The sequence below is a fragment of the Trichosurus vulpecula genome, chromosome 4 (genome assembly GCF_011100635.1).
Source record: "Trichosurus vulpecula isolate mTriVul1 chromosome 4, mTriVul1.pri, whole genome shotgun sequence".
Taxonomy (NCBI): domain Eukaryota; kingdom Metazoa; phylum Chordata; class Mammalia; order Diprotodontia; family Phalangeridae; genus Trichosurus; species Trichosurus vulpecula.
Genome location: NC_050576.1, coordinates 17,947,392 through 17,967,481, shown reverse-complemented (window position 1 = coordinate 17,967,481; position 20,090 = coordinate 17,947,392). Strand labels below are relative to the sequence as shown.

General features: G+C 43.8%; 1 protein-coding gene across 2 annotated transcripts in view; it reads left to right on the top strand.

Annotated features, from left to right (window-relative positions):
• NFIA (nuclear factor I A) overlaps positions 1–20,090 on the top strand; it is a 463,777-nt gene that overhangs the window by 392,067 nt on the left and 51,620 nt on the right. Inside the window, exon 10 of one of the 2 annotated variants that reach the window (XM_036754715.1) lies at positions 17,912–18,003. The exons of the other annotated variant lie outside the window; for it this stretch is intronic. Coding sequence (XP_036610610.1) covers positions 17,912–18,003 — 92 coding nt within the window. The remainder of the gene's footprint in view (positions 1–17,911; positions 18,004–20,090) is intronic. 2 annotated transcript variants of the gene reach the window in all.

The following is a 20,090-nucleotide window of genomic DNA, read 5'->3' as shown; positions in this document are numbered from 1 at the left end:
GAAAAGACACAAAACCATTTCTAAAAGTTTCTAAATGTTCCCTGCTCCGGTGCCAGGTGTCATCATTATCGCCATCACATAGCAAGATACAAATGGATGTCAGCAGGCCAGGGAGTGCATTTTTTTAAACTAATCAGTTGCCTCTGGCACCAACAGCCAGCCTGGCAGCTGTGGCAAAAAAAAAAGTGGGGAAAGGGGGTCTAGAGGGGAAATCTGCTTTGCACAGAGAACAAAATACATTCCTTAAAGCAAATTTTAAAAATTTATATCCGTGCCCAAAAAACATTCAAAATGATCTGAGCCTTCCATCCCCTGGTTGGGTGCCGCTGCCCATCCTTTAGGGGGAGGTTTCTGTGCCATGGTCTTTGGTGAGCAGTCAGCGGGAGCCGTGCCTCCCCAGGACGCCATGGCAACCAGAAGTGCTAGCTTGCATGATAATCAGGCCTGGGGAAGTCACGTGTTTGGCCCCCACCAGCGAGCTCCCATCTTGGAGGCCTTACACCTGGTCAGGAAATAAGCCCTGTTGGATTGGCCAGGACAGCTAGTGAGTGGCTCCTTTCCAGGCACTGAAGACCATGGAAATGTATTCCTTCGAATCTCCTATGGCACCTAAAGAATTAGAGGGAATTGCCGTCAGATCATTGGACTTGGCCTTTTTTTATTCTTATTTTTAAAATGATATATACTATATTGGCCTCCCCCCCCCCAAAAAAAAGAAATTAGTAAATTGCCTTAGAATTATATAGGAAAGAAATCCTCCTTGAATAACGATGAATACGACTCAAATAAAACTGGCTAGGCTTCCTTTTCTAATCAATTAAGATATGCAACAGCTCGATTTAAAAATTCATAAAAGACTCATAAGCATCATTCATGCCTTCTTTATAAATCCCTTTCATTTTTTAAGATCTAGAATTTCTCTTCAAGCGGTATCAGCCTATGTTTATAATGTAGATGAAGCTGGGGTACCCCTCCCCATCAACAAAGTGCGTTTCCATATTGAGTAATGTCATGGGAATTGCCTGATGTGGCGGGCATGTGGTTCTGCCTGCCTCTGTGCTGGGATTTCAGTGGTCACCAGATGCTGAGGAAAAGGGACCTTGGGCAAAAATGATTTAAAAAAATGATTTTAAAAAAACTCATAGTAAGTGCTTAATAAATGCTTGTTAGCCAGCTCCTGGGAAGAAAGTTTTACAGCTTTCCCTTGGTTGCCCAGCAAGTGTGAGAGATCCAGTTTGCACCTGCTTTCCATGGCAGTCTGATATCATGGATAGAGCATGGAAGATGTGGGTTCTAATCCCCACCGGATGACCCTGGTAAAATATCTTGACTTCTCTGAGCTTCGGTTTCCTCATCTTGGAGGTTCGGAGTCAGTGATCTCAAAGGTCCATTTGAGCTCTAAAATCTGTAATCTTACACCATGAATTTCTCTGACTCTCAGTTTCCCGATCTGTAAAATGAGGGGGTTGGATTTGATGTCCCAGCCCTAAGTTTGTGAATCCATGTCCCTATAAACCCGTGTGAAATAGAAATTAAAATCCATTGTAAATCCAGCGTAAGCCTCTGTGGAAGGGACTGGACTGGATGACCTCTCTGAGGTCACCCTCATCTCTAAGCCCTGTGATTCCTGAGGCTCTCACACTGTCCTCCTGTGCCCTGCTGAGATGTCACCAGTCCGACCCGCTTCGTGTCATCATCTAATAACCCATTAACGAATTCACTGGGCGCTGCCATCCCCAGGTGGCCTCTACAGATCAACAACTCAAGTTATAAAAGTTTCCCAGTGAATGGGGCACACCATTAAGAAGACCCTCCGCAGATCATTTTTCAGGGGACTCTTTGCTCTCCCTTTTCCTATCAGCCCTTCCGGTGAAGACCTCAGGGACCTGTAAAAATATTTTTCACATTGTTTTGGCAGAGAGCTCTGTCTCTGATTTAATGGAGCAAATAAACAGTGTCAGGGAGGGGCAGGAAAGGAAAGAGAAGAGAAGAAAAGACAGGGAGGAAAGCGGAGCCATCCTGGGAAGGAGGAATGGCCAGAGCAGACCGAATGTGGTGTCACCCTACGTCTTGGACCACTTGTTCTTAGGCCATTTGCTTGGTCTTGAATTTTGTTCCTGTGGCAACTCCACTTCACAAATTAATGATAATTAATAATAGCTAGCATTTATATCCCTTTAAAGTTTGCAAATCCCTTTATGAACCTCATTATTTCATTTTATCCTCATAGCTACCCTGGGAGATAGGTGCTAGTGCTATCTCTATTTTACAGATGGCAGACGAAGGTTAGGTGACTTGCCCAGGGTCACCCAGATATTAAGCGGCTGGGGCGGTCTTTGAACTCAGGTCTTCCTGACTCCAGGCCCTCCTGACTCCAGGCCCAGATATCTTGCACTGTGGTGCCCCCTAGCTTCCCCTTCTAGGTCCATACCATTAAATGCGATGACCATCATGAAGTCCTCCCTGATTGCCCTCTTTGCTATGAATTGACCCCTTTTGGACTTTGCTTTACTCTGGTGACTCAAGCCTGTGTCTTCTCTCCACCACTAGACAAGGAGGGCCCTGAAAGAAGGGGCTGCCTCTTTATGTTGGGATCCGCCGAGGGGAGTGACTGTTTTCACCCCTCACCTCCACAGAGCCACACCCCTGCCCTATTTCCTACCTTGTCACCTGGATGACCTTGGTCCAGTCACCACACCGCTCCAGGCCCCAGTTTCTTCTTCTGCAAAGTGATAGAGTTGGCCAAGATGATCTCTAAGATGCATTGACAGCTCCAGATCTATGAGGTCTAATGAGAGCCTATTTGGAAAGGGTTTAGAACAGTGCCAAGCACATAGTAGGTGCTTCATAAATGCTCGCCCCCTGCTCTTCTCTTCTGTACAAATGAAGGAGCTGGTCTAAATCATCTCTAAGGTCCTTCCTGACTCGTTCATTCTGCAGCTTATTATGACTAAGTGCGAATTCTCAGCGAGACGTTGAATAACATCCAAAAAGAAATATTTTATGAATGAGTCAAAACCCTTCCATTAGATATAGAATTTAGCTTATGCCTCAGAGGCAGGATAAAACATTGATTCATTCGTGACATTTATGGAAGGCCTGTTATGTTGAAGACCCTCTGCTGGGGCATGTAAACATTGCAAAGACACAAATCTCAACGACTAGGAGGATACAGTCCAGGACTGGAGAGGCAGCTGGTGAAGCAGTGGATAGAGTACGGAGTCTGGGGTCAGGAGGTCCCAAGTTCAAATCCAGCCTCAGCCACTTGCTAGCTGTGTGACCCTGGGCAAGTCATGTAACACTGTTTGCCTCAGTTTCTCCTCTGTAAAATGGGGGTGATAATAGCCCTTGCCTTCCAGGATTGTTGTAAGGATCAAATGAGAGACTAACCATAAAGCCCTTAGCAAAGTTCCTCATCTCTAAATAAATGCTTTTTTTCCTCGAGGAGGTGACTGGAACAGTTAACTTTAATTCTAGACAGTACACTTGCCCTCTTAATTAACTTTTATTCATTTTGTATACATTATATATAACAATTCTCAAGTGTTTATGTATATACATATACATAGATGTGTATTTGCATGAGAAGCAGCCTGGTATAGTGGACAGGACATTGTCCTCAAAGCCAGGAAGATCTGAGTTCGAATCAAGTCAACAAGTATTTATTAAAAGCTTACTGTGTTCCAGGCACTACCCTAAGTGCTAGGAATTTAAAGCCAAGAAGAAAGGAAGACAGTCCTTGCCCTCTCCATTCTAATGGGAGAAGACAGAAAATAAATGGAGGCTGGAAAGGGAGGAAGTGAAGGGGCCAGGTTCAGACTCCAAGTCAGGAGGTCAGTCTTGACCCTGGGCGGTCACTGAATGTCTCAGTGCCCCAGGAAACTCGTTAAGCCTATACATTGTATGCTAACTGTGGACCTGCATCTCTAGAAGGGGGCACTTTCTCTCCACCAAGGAAATCACAGGACTGGCCCTTTTCCCAACATACGCACTTTCTCCCGTTAGAATAAAAGCCCCTTTAGGGCAGGCTGTTTTGTGTTCGTACCCCTAATGTTTCACAAGGTACCTAGCTCCCACAGTGTCTGTTCTTAGTAAATGCTTCTCTACTAGTAGAAAATTAGAACCAGAAGCCCCTTAGATGTCACCTAGGCGAAGAAAGTGAAGACCAGAGAGGTTGACTCATTTGCCCAAGGTCACAGGGCCTTGAACCTGGGTCATCTGGCTCATTTTAGAGCTTCGGGTCAGAAGGACAAAGGAATATCGCTTCCAGCTGAGAAAGAAAGGATTGTCCACAAACTTTTGAAAAATTCCTTTAGAAAGAAAGTTAGTGTAATTTCCCTAGTGGAAGAAGAGCCTCAAATGCCCGTTAAAAGTACTTCAATTTCTCACGGATTGCAGCATATTAGAGGTTGAGTGGGCTAGCCGTATAGTGAAAAGGAGAGACACAAAGTGGGCATACGCTGGTGCTCCTGAGATATTAAAAACAAAAGGAGGAGGACTCCAGAATATTGAGTGGGATCATCCTGGGACAACTTACAGGAGGGTGTGGCAGTGAGGTCTGATGGTTAGTGTTTGGGGCCTGGAGTCAGGAAGCCTTCATTCAAATCCTGCCTCAGACACTTACTAGCTGTGAGACACGAGCAAGTCACTTCATCCCTCTCTGGTGGCCTTCCCTCATTTGTAAAGCGAGGGGGCTAGACCCAATGATTTCTAAGGCCCGTTCCAGATGTACACCTGTGTTCCCATGGGCAGGATTTGCCCAGGTAGCGAGGGCATGAAAATGTCATCATCCATAGTGACAGAAGCCATGCACTCACTGGCCAAATCACAAGTTCACCGATGCACACAAGGATATCAGATGTGTCTCCCTATGCATGTGATGGCCAGCAATATGGCAGCACCACCAGCTTTCTCCCACAGTCCCATAGTAATCACGAATCCAACTCCTCAGCTTTGGGCCCCAACATGTGTGTGATCATCCTTGATAGAAATGGAAGCTCCAGCCAGCTGTCACCATCTGGCAAATTTATTCTATCCGTGATCTTGGTATTCTACGACACAGTAGATGAGGCAGGTGGATTGTTGCCGTACATGTTGAGGAAGTGGTTTGAATCTCAGATGTAGGAATGCATTAGCCTTTTGAGAAGGAAGGCACCAAATGCTCCTTCCCACTAGGAGTGCGAGCGCATTTTCTTGCATAGGGAGAATTCTGTGATATTTTCCTGGAGATCAGCATGCCTTCATCTCATCATCAAAGATGTGGATCCTTTCTTCATTCCTTGTTTGCAGAAACAGAAAGAGACATTTATAAATCCCAGTCCCACATCATCTACATGCCAACCACCCAGACAGAAGCAAAGTAATATCACATCCCTAATGTGATGATTTCACATTGCATCTATTGAGCTTTAAACCATAAGGACCTTGGTTCAAATCCCAGCTCTAAGACTGTGCTAACTTTGGCAAAGTCACTTAATCCCACTGAGACTCAGTTTCCTTATCTGTAAAAGGAGGTTGGACACCAATTCTCAAACTCAGGATTCCATGATGCTCTTAAAAATTAAGAAACTCAAAATTTAAAACTTATGGAAATTAATATTGAAAACTGAAAATAAATATTAAAAAAATTAAGAAACTCAAAACTTGGGTTATGTGGGTTCTATCTACTGATATTTACTATATTAGAAATCAAAACAAATTTTAAAAATATATATTAATTCTTTTAGAATAGCAATAAAGCCTATCACGTATTAATATAAATAACATTTTATGAAAAAATAACTCTATTTCCCAAAATAAAAAATTTCATGAAAAGAGTGGTTTGATTTTACATATTTTTTCAAAGCTCTTTAATGTCTGGCTTGAAAGAAGACAGCTCGATTTTCATAGCTGCTCCTGAATTCAGTCTCTTGATATATATATAGTTGAAATAAATGAAGAAACCTGACCTCACACAGATATGGAGTTGGATAAGGAAAGAATATTTTAATAACCAAATACTATCTTAGTATTATTATTAAAATAGTTTTGACCTCAGGGACCCCCAGGAGGCTAAGAAGCATACTTTGAGAACTGCTGGAATAGATAATATCTACTATCACTCCCAGCCCCAAATCTCTGATTCTATGGTATGGAAGAAAATTAAAACCTTCAGTCAAGTCCAGGGATATACCTAAAGCTGCAGCTGTTTGACATCATATGGAGAAGGTACTCTTGCCCATCAAACAGTCAACAAGCATTTCTTAAGGGCTTCCTATGTGAGAGGCATTGTGTTAAACCCTGGAAATGCAAAGACACATGTGAAAATAATCCCTGCCCTCAGGAAGCTAATTCTCTAGGCAAGGAAGATGACCAGTACATCTACAGAATGGGGTTACTAACCCTGACTGGTTCCTGCCAATTCCTCAGTGCCAAAGGAATCTTCAAAAAAAGTGGAAAGTGAGCCCTCCGCATCACTTCCCACTCTTACCTTTACTACCATGCCCAGGAGTTAGGTTCTGCTCATTGACTTTAATGAATGCATTTTATTTATAGAGTAACTAGCATTTTCTCTGACAGCTCCTGCATGTATTAAAAATGAAAGTTCTCTCAGGAGCATCTTTTTATAATAAATGCCACTATAGTTTAAACAAAAGATTAGAAAAAGTATTTCTCTTTGGTAATTAGTCACCATATTCATTCACTGGGCAATTGATCGTTTCCCAAATACCTTCCATTCATAAAACATAATACAAGGAATCTCATTTGGAAGGGGCCAGATTAATGGGGTTTAGTTGATAATTTATGAAAACATTCCTGCATCTGTTTATGTTCTTTCTCCACCCTGACAGTATAGTATAGAACAGACAGAACTTTGGTCCTCAGAGATTAATGTTGGTTTTGCTGTTTCTGTTTGTGTCTTGGTGACTCCGCCATTCATCCACTTTCTCATGTTCATGACCTTGGCCGTGTTATTTCATGGCCACAGGCCTCAGTTTCTTTTCTAAAATGAATGGGTTGGAATTGGTGGTTTCTAAGGACTCTTTCTAGTTGGAAAAGATTATTCATTTTCATCAGAAAAAAGTCTTTGTTATAAGAGAAAGCTCTTGGAGAAGGGAAAGGGAGAGAGATACAGGGAGAAATCTAGGTGATGTAAAAGGAACATATATCAATAAAAATCTGCTTTTATAAAAAGTGATTATTTTAAAAAAACCACTTGTTAATTGACCTGAGTTGAAATCCTGGTTCCACCACTTATTTCCTGTGTGAGCTTGAGCGAATCACTTCTTTCCCTCTCTGGGCCTCAGTTTCTTTGTCTGTAAAATGACTGATTTGGACTCAGTCTCCAAGGCCCCCTCCCTGCTCTAAATCTATGATTAGCTAAATTCACCAAATAAAAAAATATCCAAATTGAAAGGAACCTCCAAGGCCATCCAGCCTTTCCCTGAAGAATGTAAGTAAGGGAGAATTCAGGACTTCCTAGAACAGCCCATGCCACTCTTGGACAGCTCTCAATTTTTCCTGCTTTTTTGCCTTGGTTTACCTCTTTCTCACTTGCCCCTGTGGTTACCAGTTCTGGGACCTTCACCACCCAGCTTACCCTCCTCTCTACATCTGCTTCTTCATGTCCCTCCTGAAGCATGGCATCTGGACTGGGGGCCTTTCCACCCACAGTCTCTGCAATTCTATGATTTGTCTGCATTTGGTCAAAAGATCAAATGTATAAATAAAAATGATTTTTTGTTCAACCAGTAGGCATTTATTAATCACCTACTGCATCCTAAGCATTATACTAAAAGCTGGAGATTTAAAAAAAAATCAAGCCTAAACTTCTAACTTTACAGATGAGAAAAATGGAGCTGTGTTGTCCAAAGTTGTTTAACTTCAAAGAACCTCAGTTTCTTCATCTGTAAAATGGGAACAGTGATACCTGTAGCATCTTCTTGACAGGGTCACTCAAGTGACCTAGTGGATACAACTTTTAAAGTACTGTATGAATGTCCGTTTTTCTTTGCCTTGCCCCTGCTGCCCATCTGTGCATATAGAAGCTGTCTTAACCTAGAGGGAGTGCTCATTTCAGAATCGTCCTAACCTGGGAATCACAGCAAAGGCTTTTTCCCTTCTCTGCCTCTCCATGGAAGAACACAATTGTCACTCAGCATGAGCTATGCTTCCATTCTGGCTGGCAGCATCATCATGATGGCAATAACCTGCCGAGCATCAGAGGGCAGCCTAATGAGAAAAGACACCAATGGGACAGGAGAGGTAGCCTACTGCTCTGACCCATCTCACCTTTGGGTGGCCAGGGAGGGGAGAGGGGGTCCTCCTTCCAAAGACTGACTGGGCTAGAGGCATCATCATATCTTTCCCTGCCTAACTAGGGAACCACCAGAAATCATCTTTCAGATCTGTTTAGATGTCCTGGGCTTTCTCTTGTTCTTTACTTAATCCCTTTGAATGTAGAGCATTCAGCTCCTCCCAGAGTCACTTGGAAACTAGGATGGCTATTTGTGTTAGGCTTGAATTTCTTTCTGCTCTTCAGGCAAAAAAGAATTTGGTGTCGTCATATCTTCACAGCCAGGGATTCTACTTTGCTAGCATCAGTCAATCAACAAGCATTTAGTAAGCATTTACTGTGTGTGGGATGCTGAGCCAGACCCTAGAGACACAGCAAAGAAGGGAAAGCAGTCCTTGCCTTCAAGGAGCTAACATTCTAATGGGAGAGGCATGCATACATGGCAGATAGGAAATGCATACAGAGCAGATGGAAGAAAGCCATTTTGATTGGCCATCCCCAACCAGTAGGCTCCTAGGATCACAGCTTTAAATCTGGAAGGGACCCTAGCGCTCGGAGGCCCCACTGTCTGCTTCAGTTTTACACTAGTTTTATCACATCCACCAGGCACATCTTTCACTTGTTATAATGACAAAGAAAAGCCCTACTTATTTACCAGAGAGGAAAGCATCAGGCATCATAGAAGTTCCATCCACCCTTTAATAGGTACCATATCTCAGATGGCTTTGGGGTATTTGTATATGATTGTGTATGTGTGTGCATGTGGACATGCATGTGTGGTAGGAGAGGCAGGAAGGAGGAGGTCTTGTGTTCTTTTTATCATGTAATGGAAAAAGCACTGGACATTGAGTCAGGAAAAAACTAGGTTTGAATCTGACTTCCTCAGTTCACTTGTAGGGCAGAATCTGTCATCCAATGAACCAGCCCAATTATTTCTTGCATTTAAAAGCATTGTTCTGAGAAGAGCATCCATTGACCTCACTCAACTTCCCAAAAGGTCCATGCCACAAAAAAGGCTAAGAACCCCTCAGTCTAGAGTGAATGAGAGCATCGTGGCCCTGCTAGCTGGTGCAAGATCTGGAAGGCCTCCTGAGCACCATCGGGCAGAAGAGCTTCGATCCTTCATGTGGACTCTCGCTGGCAGCTCTTCCTCACTAAGCCTTCACAGAAACAGGACCAGAAGGACTTAATATGAAGCAGAAACAATGGAGGGCTTTCTACCTTCTGGGAGCTCACAGGCTTGGTCAGGTGATCTAGGTTCCTTAGAGTTGGGGAGGTCACAGAACATGAGACCTCTTCCTAGTTTTGTTATTTCCTCCAGGAAGGGTGATGGCCGCGGCCCAGCCTAACTCACCACCCTGCAGCATAGATCTCAGCTGTGTGCTCCAGGTGATTGTGGGCCAGCCACATTCATGCTTGGTCAGCACACTGAGCTTCCTCTTTTCTTCAGGTTCCTCTGCAGGGTTCCTTTCCCCAGGGTCCCTGGGGGTTCTTTCCACTGAGATTTCCCCTTCCATCACTGCTGGACTTGAGTGGATTTTCTTTTCTTCCTGTTCTGCTCACCTTCCTTCTCTATGTTTGGAGAACCGAGGGCTGGGTACACTTTGGGGTAGGACGTTCCTCAAATGAAGCTTGGTGCCTGCCATCCCTCAGTAAGTAAGGGCAGTGCTGAGCTAATCACAAGGCCAGGCAATCACAACCTTTTCTCCCAAGGGGCAGGAGCAACACCCGGGGGGACTTAGGTCAGTCTGCCCGCCTCCCGCCATTTTCAAGCCTTCCGTCCCCTTCCTTGGACAAACTCGGTCTAGTCACCCAGACCTCTCAGCTCTGGCCAGCATCTGCGTGGTCCTTGTTTCTATCAGCAGAAGAAGAAGTTAGGGAGTAGAAGCTAGCTGAACCAGCAGGGAAAGAAGGCATGGTGTTGAGTCATTTCAGGCAGGTCTGACTCTTGTGACCCCATCTGGGGTTTTCTTAGCAAAGATACTGGAATGGTTTACTATTCCATTCTCCGGCTCATTTGACAGATTAGGAAACTGAGGAAACCAGGGGGAAGTGACTTGCCCAGGGTCACACAGCTGGTAAGTATCTGAGGCCAGATTTGAACCCAGGAAGATGAGTCTTCCTGACTCCAGGCCTGGAGCTTTATGCACTATGGCTCCACCTAGTTCTCTCAAGAGGAGGAAATAAAAAGGCATTTGGCCAAAGGATCTTATTCTTTTATTAAGTCATGACTTTTCTGTGTAGCTAAAGACAGTGGTCTTGGTGCAGTGACAAGAATACTAGATTTGCAGCCGGAGGACCTGAGTTCAAATCCTGACTGTCGCTTACTACCCGTATGAATTTCAAAAAGTTACTCCAACCTTTCTGGGTTTCACTTTGTAAAGTCAGATTCGAATAAACACTAAGGCCCCTTTGAGCTCCAAATCTATGATCCATTCACAAAGGGAGTTCCTAAAACATTTTGAATAGGGCAAGCTTCATTGGAATAAGTGGATAGCCTCCCCAAGGGGACTACTTTGAAGGACTGTACCCATTCGGATGTGCCAGTTGTTCTGATAGAGATTCCTAGAAAATACCTATTGATTGGCATATGGAACTTCAGTGCTGAGGATTATGGGATTAGAACTGGGAAGAACCTTAAAGTTCACTAAGTCCAACCTGTGTTTCTTACAGATCAGGAAATCAAAGTTTGGAGAGTCCTTGTAACTGCCCCACGTCACCGAACAAGTTAGTGGTTAAGCGGAGGGTATTTTGTGGGTCTCCTGCCTCTTTTAAATTGTTCTTTGTTATAGAGAGCTGCCTCCCTTATTTATTTTTTAAAAAATCATCCTTCATTTATACTCACACAAGCCTTAAAAATAATCAGAGGTAGCTGGTTGAGGAGAAATCCCTGCTCAGATGAGGATTACATCCTTCCTTCTGAGGGCAACGTGCAGACTCCTGGCCGAGATGGAAAACTGATGATTTAGTCTGTTCAGAACCAGACTGAGCATTCTGAGCACTCCATTCAAGCCACAGCTTGGAATCTTTTTTTTTTTTTCAAACTGTGAAGGCACAGTGGGGTCAAGGCTTAGAGGAGGAGATAATGACTTGAGTAACAGGTAGGCTCATGCCTTTGGAAGACAAGTGGGTCTTCAGGACCTAAGGGGAGGCTCCTCACACTGCTGAGATGGCTTCTGGGGACCCAGAAAAGCCCCTCTGTGTGAAAGGTGAGAGAGAGAGCAGCCATCCGGCCTTGACCTCCCTGAATCAGGTTCTTCAAAAGCCATCAAGGGACGCTACCTCTCCTTCCAAAAGTCCCTTCAAAGAATCGTGGAATCTAAGAGATGGAAGAGAGCTTAGAGATCATCTCATTGACCCTGTGCATTACCAGACCATGCTCTAGAATTGGTCATCCAGTCTCCAGTGAGAAGGAACCTGCCACCACCCAAGGCAGCCCATGCGGACACCCAGGGACACCCAGCTAGGTGGCACGGCAGTGGATAGATCAGGGTCTGGAGTCAGGAAGACCTGAGTTCAAATCTGTCCTCAGACAGCTAATGTCTGCTTAACCCTGTTTGCCTCAGTTTCCTCATCTGTAAAATGCACTGGAGAAGGAAGTGGCAAACCACTCCAGTATCTTTGCCAAGAAAACCCCAAATGGGGTCACAAAGAGTCAGTCACAACTGAAATGACTCAACCACAACAAATTATTAGTAAACTTTTTTCCTGACATCAAACTTTATTTTGCCTCTTTGCAGCTTCTCCTTATTTTTTGCTCCCTCAAAGACCAAGAAGAACAATTCCAATCCCTCTTACATGACATCCCTTCAGATGTTTGAGACGACCTCTTCCCCAAGTCTTATCTCCTCCAGACTAAACATGTCCCAAATGATTGAACAATTTCTTCTATGGAATGGTCTCAATTGGAGCTGGCCAAGGAAAAGTGTCTTAATTTACTAATAAGTATGAAGATACTTTCTGGCCTACTTCTTATGACTACTAAACTGTATCCAAAGGCATTTCTAAAAGAAAAGGTCCCAAATATTCTGAGTAGTGACAACATCATTTTATTAAGTGCATGGACTTCCAAGGGAACAACTTTGAGCATTTTCCACAAGAAGGGAGAATGTTACAGTAAGGAAGTTTTAAATTTGAAGTCAGAAGACCTCAGTTCAAATCCTATCTCTGCCAATTATTAGCTTCATGACCTTGGGGAAGTCTCTTAAATTCTCTGAGCCTTGGTTTCCCCATCTGGAAAATAAAGGGATTGAACAGAGTGACCTCTAATGTACACCCCTTTGAACTCTTAACTTTTAGGATCCTGAGCCCTTCTGAATTTCGTGACTGGTTTTTAAAAAATGTATCTTTACATTTTGATTTCCTACAGTCAAAATAGAGGAAGAATTATGAGGAAATGGGACAACTAGAATTGTGAGAATCAGTATACCCAAAAAGAATTTTGCAGCCTCAAAGTAGTCTACAGATCCAATGGAATGATGATGCTTAACACATTTGTATGGCACCTATCATGTTCTTGGCACATAGTAGGTGCTGTTAATGTGCTTATTCTCTTCTCTCCATGCCCACCCCCACCCCAGAAGGAAGTTGCTGTTCCTATAGATGCTTCAGCAAACTCTGTACTGCATAGATCAGTCATGTTACTGGGGTAAGCAGGGTGTTTGTGGCCACAACTAGAGAAAGTTGAGGAGCGCCTCATCCTCCTTTGCCAGGAACAAAGTGTCGCCTCTCCTCCAACCCCATTGTTTCAGTAGGAAAATCTGAGTTGCCATGATATCATCCTAGCTTACAGAACCTAACGAGCTGTAAGCTCCAGAGCTGCCCAGCACAGCAGCAAGCAGCAAAAATGATGGAGGCTTAATGTCAGTTCCTTCCCTTCTTTCCTGATCCCATCTTTTCCCAGAAGCAGGCATTCTGTGGAGTGTATTTCCCTGAGCTCCCTTTGTTTTCCCAGAAGGCTCAAACAGCACAGTAAGCCTGATAGCGCTGCTTAGACTCTGCTTCCCAGACTTGGGGGCATTTCAGTGCCTGATTTTCTTTGAGTTTCACTGAGCGTGCACAGGGCTCCCTCTCGCTGGGTGATGGATCACTTGTTTTAAACATGAAAATGAATCACATGGGAGAGTTTTTTTTACCAAGCAGTGAGAAAGTGGAGCCCCAATGTGTGGGGTTGTCAAACAAGTATAGGAAATCAACTGGCTTGGATTCAATTCAAGAAGTATTTATTAAGTACCTACTGTGTACCACAATTCAAGAAATATTTATTAAGTGCCACTGTGTACCAAGCACTCACTGTGCTAGGTACTGTGGAAGAGAGAAAAGAAAGAATCCCTGCTCTCAAGTTTATAATTTAAGCTTCCCTCACCACACACACCCCCTAAGCCAGTGCTCATGCATATACTAGGTATTTAATTAGTATTTCTACTGTTGAAGGAAGGGATGCTACAGTAAGAAAGCAGAAAAAAAATCAGAAATCCTTATTTGTGAAAACAATAATATAGATTTTTCTTTCTTCACCTTCTTTTCTTTCTTTCCGCTTTCTCATCCTTCCTTTTTCTCTCCTCTCTCCCATTTCTTCTTCTTTCCTTTTGTCCTCTTTTCTCCCTTTTCTCTTCTTTGGTCTTTTGTCTTTTCTTCTTTTATTTCCTTTGGTCTAAACCTGTGATTTCATCGATAGGGAAATCTCCTGGCGTGGAAGACTGTCCGCTGATACAAATTTTGTCTACTGGTCTATAACTTACAACCTTAAAGAGTTGTGTGGGGGCACCACGGGCATAGGTCACTTGGACCCTACCGTATAGCCTTACATTTCAGGGTAAAACTCAAATCCAGGTCTTTTGACTCCAAGGACGGCCATATCTCTTCTGTGCTGCACTGCTTTTCACTTTATGACGTTATGGTAGAAATTTCTACGAACATCCCACCATTAAGTGTGTATAGGTTAATTTGGGTCCTATGATGTTTTCCCGGGGTCTCCAAACCAGAGGTTAATGGGATGGGGTTCCCAACCACCAGCTGCTTTGCTTTAATTTAAAACTCTAACCTTAACTTACACTACCCTCATATTCTTCCTTAATCCATCTAACATTTCAAGTGTGAAAGAATGAATAATGTCCTAACCTACTAACCAGCCTGAAAGGGTATTTCTTTCAATGTTCCCCAATACTTCTCCAAGCTCCCATTTTTTCCCTTGTGAGTTGTTTAATTGAATTAAGTTCATAGTGAGGAGAATTTACAGAATTTACATCATGCAAAGCAGTCCTAGAGCACCCAGGACACTGAATTTAATTCAGCAAGCATTTATTAATCACCTACTGTGGGCCCGGTATTGTGCCAGGAGCTGGCGATTCAGAGACGTGCGCTGCTCCTGGAATTTCTTAAAACCTGACCACCTAAAACTGAAGATTGCAAATAGGAAAATCTCAACTCAGCAGAGTATTCTTGCCCAGTCTGCTTTCCCAGAAAATGATGGGGGAGGGGGAAATCGCTGCTTTTCCCTAGAAAGAATTACAAGTTTTCTCCAGCAACTTCCAACTGGGGACGCAAAAGAGAGAAACCTGGTATATGGGGGGAAATAGATTGGATCTGGATACAGAGACCCATATTCAGATTTTGCCTCAACCATTTACTACTTAGGCGACCTTGGGCACCTCACCCTTTTTGAGTCTCTGAGTTTTTCCCCTTTGCAAAATCAATTAGACTAGAGGACACCTGAGGGACTTCTAGCCCCAGATCTAAGATCTCATTATCCTAAGTCATTTCACCTACAATTTCCCTTTCCTCTTCTGAAAATGAGAGCGCTATACTAGAAGGCCTCTGAGACCCTCCCAAATCTAGGTTCCTCTTTTCCTACGTTATTTTCCCACCCTGGGCCTTAGTCTCTTTGTCTGTTAAAAAAAAAAAAAGGGATTGGGCCATAGGCCTCTAGCTCTGGACATAGGATCTTGTCACTTCTGGTCCTCTGAAATTACAGCTTTCCACTAGATGCCAAAGTATACCATTCGCTACCTTTAGGTGATTCGGGGCTTCCGTGCATCTGTGATCTCATCTCATCTCCCTCCCTTGGTTCCAATCCTACCCCACGCACACTGGTGCCAATCAGATCCCTTCCACACCCTTTACTATGTCCATTTTTATCCATTTCCTTTCATCAATCTTCCATCTCTGCAGTTTGCTACAGACCTTCAGATGTTCTGCAGCATAGTAACTGTCCATGTTTAAAAATCAAAAAAGAAAAAGAAAGATATAGATACACAACGAAGCCCATTGCCAGAAACGCTACAACAACAAAACATTCATTATGAAAGTATTTCACCGGCACCTACTAATGCTACCCTGTTTCTCTCATTACATGGAAAAATTATTACTAGGAATAATTTACATAATGAATGGTTTTTCCAGCCCTGTCCATAAAATAGCCATTTAATGTAACTTTTAAAATGTCCCTATGCCCAGCTGGAAAGCATGACAACCTACCAAGAAAGACTATAAGGGCACTTATGTTAGTCATGGCAAAAAATCTCATCTCAGGATGTATCTAACAAAGGAAACAGGACCTGGGAACACATTTCTATGAGAAAAAAAATAATAGAAATAGGGTAAGTCCACTCTCCATTCCCTGAGGGGAACAATCTGGCAAAATGCTATAAAAAATAACAGACCAGCCTACTGCCCTTGCTCTCCAACATGGCTGAGTCTGTCACCCTTGCATTTGAAGGCGTAGCTTACAGTTAATCCAAAGAATGTTTCTTTTGAATTGTTTTTAGGTGTTTTGGAAATGATTTTGTCATACTTGTTGCGGCAGAACTCCCATAAAAGGCTAACTCTCTGGTGTTTTCTGTAAGAGAGCTGGCTTTGATTTGAGACAAGCCTTTCATTTTGATCTGGTTAACAGAATGTGCCCTTTCTCCACCACCTCCTCTCCGTGGTCCCTAAGTCAACAAGCACCTACGGTGTTCCAGGCACTGTGTTAAGCATCTTAAAATATTGAGCAGCACCTGGGGCGTCCCTTATAACGCTTGAACTCAAGTCAAAAGGCCTTCCTGGTCATCGTTCCTTACAGCCACCTGCCCTTCCTGAGGTGTGCTTATTACTGAAAAGCCCTGGATTTTGGAGCCAGAGGAGGCAAGTTCAAATAGTGACTCTGCCATTTCCTACTTGGGCAACCTTGAGGAAGCTGTTCACTTCTCTGGGCCTCGGATGACTCCAGGACCCTTCCAGCTCTAAATCTGTCATCCTGGGAGCCTGTTATTATTACATGATGACTTCACGTCCAAGTTACTCCCTTATTCCTCTGGCTCCTGTCTGTTCAAATATTACCTATGTGATCTTGAGCAAATCACTTGACCTACATTGGCCTCAGTTTCTTTTCCTGAAAAATGAGGGAGTTGGACATGATGTCCTCCTCAGGTCCTTCCCATCCCTAGAACTATGGCCCTCTAGTCCATAATCTCTTCATTATCAACCTCTATGGTCCCTTCAGCCCTACCTAGATCTATGACCCTATTATTTGTGAGTTCATCAATGCTGATGATTCCTCCAAAGGTGAAGGTCACTACTCATCCAAGCCCCCCCCATCCTGTAGGTCTCCTGTCCACAAGCTTTCATTGATTTGTCATGGCAGGGGCAAAAAACAGCTAAAACAGGACAAAGTAATGGAACCCGCTAAATCTGATGTTCCGAAACTTTTGTGTCAAGGATCCCTTTTGTCAATCTGGTGAGACCTATGGATCCTTTCTCAGAATACTATCTTAAATGCATAAAATAAAATACAGAATTATAAAAGGAAATCAATTGTGTTGAAATAAAGTTATCAAAATATATATTAAAAATAATTTCACAAGCCCCAGTTCTAAATTGTATTAATGTCTTTGAATGAAAGTAATGTGAAACCCTTGAAAATGGCAAAATTTTGAGGTCACTGTGAAGAGCAGAGGGAAGATGAAGCCATTTCAATATGGCACTGGGCAACTGCGGTTTGGCTAGCTCCTAGTGGGATGTACATGCAGGTGGCGAGGGTTCTCTATTCTGGAGGCTCCACTTTATATGGCATAAAGGTGCTAGGCACCATGTGGGCCCTGGAAAGGTAGCTTGTTTCAAGTGGATTTTTTATTCTTCCCCTAGAACTCTTGAATTCCTGATTTTTTTAAGGCTTTATCCAGATTATAGCATTACACCAATGTTTTGTGACTTTCAGAAATGCAGGGTGAAAAGCCGGGTTATAAAATGAACAGCTTTGCTGTTTTTCTGACTTCATTTCATTCTTCCCTGTGCTCTAAAGGCCAAGGGTGCCGCATGCAGGCACTCAGGTAAAATTCAGATGAGGCTCTTTGCCAACACATCCTAATCTCCTAATTTGTTCAGTGGTAAGAGGTGGGGGGAGGGGGAGGAAGCCAAGATGTCCCTAAAAAATGTATTTTTACCTACCAGTCATTTGAAAAATGATCTCCCTCCCTCCACTTACTCCTTCTTTGTTATTTTCCAGATGGCTCTTACTAGCCCCAAAGCCTCGCTAGCTAAAATGTGTGCCCATTTCTCTGTTAATCAGCTGCTTGGGCTCTGAGAATGTGTGTTCTGGTGTTGTTTGTGTGCATTCTGGTGCTGCTTCCTGAACGCATGTGTCCCTTCCCTTCACAGCCTACTCGACACCCAGCACCTCCCCCGCAAACCGATTCGTCAGTGTTGGACCCCGGGATCCAAGCTTTGTAAATATCCCTCAACAGACACAGGTGGGCCGATCTCCTCTTTTCTGTATCTGGTGAATTTCCACTGGTCTCTTGGCACAGTCAGCTACATTGTCTCATCCTTTTATAGAGCCCCCCTCTCCAACCAGTCCTGCTTCCTTGATTCCCTATGTGTCCTTAGGACTTATGAAGGAAAAATGTTGCCTGTAACATTTAGGGACTAGAAAGAGAGAGCTTCCCTGCTAGGCCTGCTTCAGGGGATGGTATGGAAACCTTCCAGGTACCAGGAAGAGACTGTAACTGATGTTCAGAATCTCTTGCCTTGTATCTCCCCAAGAGGTTGAGCCAGGAAGTCAGCCACACTTGAGCAAAAGCAAGTCACGTCCTGCCACTGTTATTGCTTGATTTGACTGTGGGAACTGGGAAACCAGTGGCTCTTATTTTTCATAATGGAGCCCAGGCCAAGCTTTTTTGTGTTTGTTGTTTGTCCCTCTGGGAAAAAGAAAAGGTTTTATGAGCCCTGTTGAATTCTTGGGGTTGGTCCAAAAAAATAGTTGTTGGCAGTTTTGCTAGTGACTAATTCAAGCCAGATGTAAGGTGCACTAAGTCAGGGGTGGGGGGTAGCATTTATAATAGCCCATGATATGTGCTCAGGTAGGCAAGAAAATCATGTCTCAGAATAGAGTGTGGCTGTTGTGTTAGAATCATTTCACAATTGTCTTTCAGGGTGAAGACTAGTTAGAGCAATTCAGTTATTTCATAATGGCTGTTACCAGCTAAGAGACAATGCTAGAGCATTTGGGTCAAAAGGTAAACTGAGTCAAGGGATTCGGAACTCTGCAAAAACTGCTCTCTGACATTGGAGAGAGAAAGAAATAAGTTTCTTGGCTCAGGACGGGAACCTGAGCGTCCATTCTCTTGTCTTAAGTGGGCATGAGGCACACCTTTCCCGCACGTGCTTGCCACCCAAACACCACCACTGTGTCGGAGATGGTCTGTGCTTTTGTGTGTGTGTTCCCAGTGCATGCCTACGTCACCTCCAGAGGCTTCCTCTATTGCTTCCTATTAATCTCTGCCTGTTAGAAGTGACGAGGTGCCCATAAGCAGGATGGATTTGCCGCGCCGGGACTGTTTGCTCCATGTGTAAAGGGTTCTATTTTATGGCTATGTCAACAGTACAGGTTACAGGACATTGTGTTTGAGGCCTTCCCTGCATTAAGCAGGGTCACAGAAAGTACACCAGCAGTACAGGCAGCTGGGGTGGGAGTGGGGGGAGGGAGAGGTAAGGGGAGAAGAGGAGAAGAAGGAGGAGGAGAGAGAATTAACTCTTCCACTCCCAACGTCTTCCTTCATCTGTGGGAATCCAGCTCTCGTCCAAGCACTGGGATAGGAGCCTCCCTCTTCAGCGCCTCCCGTAAAACTCTCCAAGTTCAGCGCTGACTTTGTGATGCCCGAGCCTTCCCTGTGATTTGAAAAATGACTTTAAGTTCCCCAGAATCAGCCAAAATAGAGAAAACAGGCTTTCAGGATGTGCCGTTAATATCTTCAGCCACTCGGGTTTCTCCGTTATAGTTCAAGAAAACTGACCTTGCACAGACAGCAGTTCTCCTGGATTTTGGGGTTTTCTTTTGTTCTGTCGCTCAAAAAGGCTTTTTCAAGTAGTTTTGTGCACCCATTACTTCATTAAATACCAGCTACCTCTCTCCCCCAGAAAACTGTTGCTTGCAAATTATATTGAACTATATTGCACAGGCAATAATCCGCAATGTTGAACTCCGACCCTAAGCTCCATCCAGATTATAGTTCCTTATAAGAGAGAAATAACACAGCCTGGGTAGTCCCATTGAGCAGATGCCTTCCTCTGGTGGCATGTTATAGCAGAAAGAGTGAGAAGCTGAGTTCAAATCCAAGTGAATCCATCATTGACTCTCATTGTGGTCTGGGGTAATTTGCTTCTCCTCTGGGCCTCAGTTTCCCCATTTGTAAAATCAAGGGGCTGCATTGGATGAACTCCAAGTTCCCTTCATCTCCACATCTATAACCCTCTCATCCTGTGACACATGAGCCCCCTCCCCGACCCCCACCGTGGTGCTCCTTTTCCTCACAAGTAAAACAAGAGGCTTGAGTTCTAC